Genomic DNA, 4,531 nt, shown 5'->3' with positions numbered 1-4,531 from the left:
GCTTGCCACGCCGCCTCCAAATCCAATTCACCTGGGCAACACAAGCGACCAGTGTCCAGTGCAGGGAGAGGCTCCGGCGGCATTCCGATACTTTCACGTACTGTATCTTAATTCCCAGGTTCATTCATCATTAGAATTTGCTCGCTCCAAGATCCCATCATGTCGGAAAATCCTCCAAGCTAGATTCCAACTTCCTTCTCCATCTCGACCCCTGATCAAGAAACTGCTATAAATAGGCTCGAGCACAACGTCGTTTTTACCAAGGCGATCGAGTATATAGTAGCACATCCAGCTATATATACACCAATCCGCACGTATAGATAACAACACGCTTCTCCTAACTACACGTATAGATACCAACGGAAGCAGAAATGGCAAGGTGGTGGTGCCAGTTGCTGTGCCCGCAGCCTAATAAGCAGGTGGCGAGCGAGAGCATGCACGGCGCTCGGCTCGCGGCGCAGCAGCTGAGCAGGGGCCGCGATGCCTGCGACGTCGAAGCAGGCAAGCCGTGTCAGGAGGAGACGGCGGCCGCTGGCGGGGGGAGGGTCGCGGCCGTGGCAGCGACCACTCAGCAGCACCACAGCAATAGGCCTACCAGCACGTTTGCCCAGTCGGTCATCAACATGGTTGGCATGCTCATAGGTAAAAAATGCTCACTTTGTGCCTGGCATTTTCAATGTCGGAACAACTTAATGTTGAGTCGGATAGTAGTCACCTGAAAAGTGAAAACTACACACTATATATTGATGATCATAGTACGTACAAAACGAAGAATTCGTTGCTACTCCAAAAGTTTTGAAAAGTGGCCGTACCATAACATTTTTTTCCTTCTAATTTCACCAAATATTGCAGCTTTAACTAAATGACCAATTCATTTTTTGCGCAGGACTTGGGCAGCTATCCACTCCTTATGCCTTGGCAAACGGAGGCTGGGCCTCCATTTTCCTCCTGGTCGGCCTCGGCATCATGTGCGCCTATACCGCACACATCATCGGCAGGTGCCTAGACGAGCAGCCCGGCTCCAAGACGTATCAGGATATTGGCCAGCAGGCGTTCGGTTCCAAGGGCCGGCTCATCGCCTCTGCATTCATCTACCTCGAGATCTTCTTCGCCCTGGTCTCCTACACCATCTCCCTCAGCGACAACATCCCGCTCGTCTTCGCCGGTGCCCGCCTCCACCTACCATGGCTGCGCCTCAGCACCACGCAGCTGCTCACCGTCATCGCCGTGCTCGTGGCTCTTCCCAGCCTGTGGCTAAGGAACCTGTCGTCCATCTCCTTCCTCTCCTTGGTCGGCATCCTCATGTCGATGGTCATCTTCGTCACCATCGTCTGCACCGCAGCCTTCACCCATGTCGGCCTGGGCAGGCACATCCCAGTCCTCAGGCTTGACAAGATACCGGCGGTGTCCGGCCTCTACATGTTCAGCTACGCCGGCCACATCGTCTTCCCCAACATCTACACAGCCATGAAGGACCCCTCCAGCTTCACCAAGGTCTCCGTCACGAGTTTCTCCATGGTCGTCGTGCTCTACACGGCCCTCGCGTTTGTCGGCGCAAGCCTCTTCGGTCCCGGTGTGAGCTCCCAGGTCACGCTCAGCATGCCGCCGGGGCTCGTGGTCACCAAAGTGGCCCTCTGGGCCACCGTGCTCACACCGGTCACCAAATACGCGCTCGAGTTCGCGCCCTTCGCCATTCAGCTCGAGCACCACCTGCCGGCGACCATGGGGCCTCGTGCCCGGATTATCATCCGTGGCAGCATCGGCTCGGCGGGGCTTCTCATCATCCTGGCGCTGGCGCTCTCGGTGCCATATTTCCAGTACGTGCTCAGCCTCACCGGCTCGCTCATCAGCGTCGCCATCTCGGTCATATTCCCGTGCGCGTTTTACCTCAAGATCCGCTGGGGCCGGTTGTCGCGCCAAGTCGTCGTGCTGAATGCGGCGATGATCGCCGTTGGTTTTGTTCTCGCGGTGGTGGGGACCGCTTCGTCGGCTAAGCTGCTGGTGAAAAGTATACAGAATGGACATGTGGCGTAGTTAGTATTACTTGGACGGAAAGTTCCTTGCTAGCTCCTATGTGCATCGATCGTAAGTGCCATTAAATTATGATCGTACATACGATCACAGTGAAATAAGAAATACGTAAAGTATGCTTGGGTTGTATATTTAGTTTTTCTAGAGCTGTATACTTAGCTGAAGAATGGTAATTAATGTACATGGCACGCAGCTGCAATGGATTTTAAAGTGTAATGAGAAACATCATTAAACCATTAAGCGTCGGGAGAAGGCCGGCCAACCAACTATGCGTGTATGCGACGTGACGGAAGCTGGTTAGCCGCAATGAAAAAGTTTTTAAAATATTTTTTTAAAGGAGGTGAAAATAATATAATTATAATGAGATGAGATTTGTGTAGGAACCTGGTGGATCTTGATTTGATCTTCCCCGGTAACGGTGCTAGAAATCTTGTTACTCCTCGCCGAGGCGTTGATTTTCCTCCAAACTTAAAGGATGATGTAGCACAATGACGGTAAATATTTCTTTCAGTTAAGAAACCAAAAGATATCAATCCAGTAGAAAGAACCACAAGACTATGTGACCTGCACACAAATAGCGAATCCTCGCAACCCAAAGCGTGAAGGGGTTGTCAATTCCTTGTGTGTAAAGTAACAATAGATTGATAGATGCAAATAAGAGTAATAGCAAATAGAACACAACAATGTATTTTTGGGGTTTTTGATAATATAGATCTGGAAATAAAAGAGCAAAAAAAGTAGAAACACAAATAGCAAAGTAGAGATTGTAAATAGATGATGTGAAGTAGACCCGGGGGCCGTAGGTTTCACTAGTGACTTCTCTCGAGAAATAGCAAACGATGGATGGACAAATTACTGTTGGACAATTGATAGAAGAACAAATAATTATGACGATATTCAAGACAATGATCATGCATATAGGCATCACGTCCAAGACAAGTAGACCGACTTCTATCTGCATCTACTTCTATTACTCTACACATCGACCGCTATCCAACATACATCTAGTGTATTGAGTTCATGAAGAAACAGAGTAATGCCTTAAGAACGATGACATGATGTAGACAAGATCTATTTATGTAGGAATAGACCCTATCGTTTTATCCTTGATAGCAACGATACATGCATGTCATGTCTCTTTCTCTCACAGAGATTGAGAACCGCAAGATCGAACCCATCACAAAACACATCTTCCCATTGCAAGATAAAAGATCAAGTTGGCCAGAAAAAACCTAATATCGGAGAAAAAATACGAGGCTGTAATAATCAAGCATGAATATGTCTTCATAGATCTGACCATAAACTCATAATTCATCGAATCCCAACAAACACAATGCAAAAGAAATAGTTACATCATATGGATCTCTAAGATACCATTGTATTGAGAAACAAAACGAGAGAGAAAGCCATCTCGCTACTGCCTACGGAACCGTAGGTCTGATATGAACTGCTTACGCGTCATCGGGGGAGCATCAATGAGGATGGTGAACCCCTCCGTGATCGTGTTCCTCTTCGGAACGGGCTCTAGATTGGTTTCCGTGGCTCCAGAACTTATGACAGCTGAAACGATTTTTCGTCCACTCCTCTTTTTTTTTTTGGATATTGGAGTATTTATAGAGCTCAGAGGCGGTGGAGGAGGTGCACTAGTGGAAAAAGGGCCTTTTGGCCTGGACCCTTTAGTCCCGGCCTGCCTCTGGGCCGGGACTAAAGGCCCGGCCACATCGCCCCAAATCGCAATGCCTCCCTCGAGGCTTTAGTCCCGGCCCGTAAGGAGCCTTTAGTCCCGGTTTGTGTCCCAAACCGGGACTAAAGGGCTACGCGGTGTGCAGCCCGCATGTGCGCCACCTTTAGTCCCGGTTTGTGTCTCAAACCGGGACTAAAGTCCTCTGCATATATATAGCACAGCCCCCCTCTCCCCTCTTCCTTGCATTTTTCTTGGATGGAAGAGTGTGGGTGTGTGCTAGCTCTCCATTTTTTTATGCACTAGAGGTGTTTGTTGAAATGTGTGTTAGAGTGATGCCGCTTGAGTTCACCGAACACAACTATGATATGAGATGCCTGAGCCACGCTTAAACCTCTTCCTCTTTATTTCTACTTATTCTAAAAGGTTAGCAACTATATTTCCTCGTTTAGACCGTGCGGTACTAATTTTTAGGATCATGATTGTATTTGATATACTGTCGTATAACGCAGATGAGCCATCCATGGATGTACGGTGATCGACGCATAACCGCTTACAGAGAAGGAGTGCATTCTTTTCGAGATGCAGCCGATGCGAACAAGCATGGTGGTGGCTATATGTTTTGTCCATGTGTTGAATGTCAGAATGAGAAGGATTACACTTCCTCAAGAGTCATTCAGAGCCACCTCCTTCGGTCCGGTTTTATGTCGGGCTATAATGTTTGGACCAAGCACGGAGAAAGAGGGGTTATGATGGAAGACGACGATGAAGAAGAAGAGAACGATGATGACAACTACCGATCTATGTTCCCTGAGTATG

General features: G+C 48.5%; 1 protein-coding gene across 1 annotated transcript; it reads left to right on the top strand.

The window, feature by feature from the left end:
• The first annotated feature begins 371 nt into the window (after positions 1 to 371).
• LOC123450232 (amino acid transporter AVT1H) lies at positions 372 to 2,034 on the top strand. Its single transcript, XM_045127589.1, has 2 exons — positions 372 to 642; positions 887 to 2,034. The coding sequence occupies exons 1-2, from the start codon at positions 372 to 374 to the stop codon at positions 2,032 to 2,034; spliced, it is 1,419 nt and encodes a 472-aa protein (XP_044983524.1).
• Positions 2,035 to 4,531: the final 2,497 nt, after the last annotated feature.

Source organism: Hordeum vulgare, chromosome 4H, assembly GCF_904849725.1.
Source record: "Hordeum vulgare subsp. vulgare chromosome 4H, MorexV3_pseudomolecules_assembly, whole genome shotgun sequence".
Lineage (NCBI taxonomy): Eukaryota > Viridiplantae > Streptophyta > Magnoliopsida > Poales > Poaceae > Hordeum > Hordeum vulgare.
Note: the sequence above shows the minus strand (reverse complement) of the source record. Positions and strands in the feature narration are given on the sequence as shown.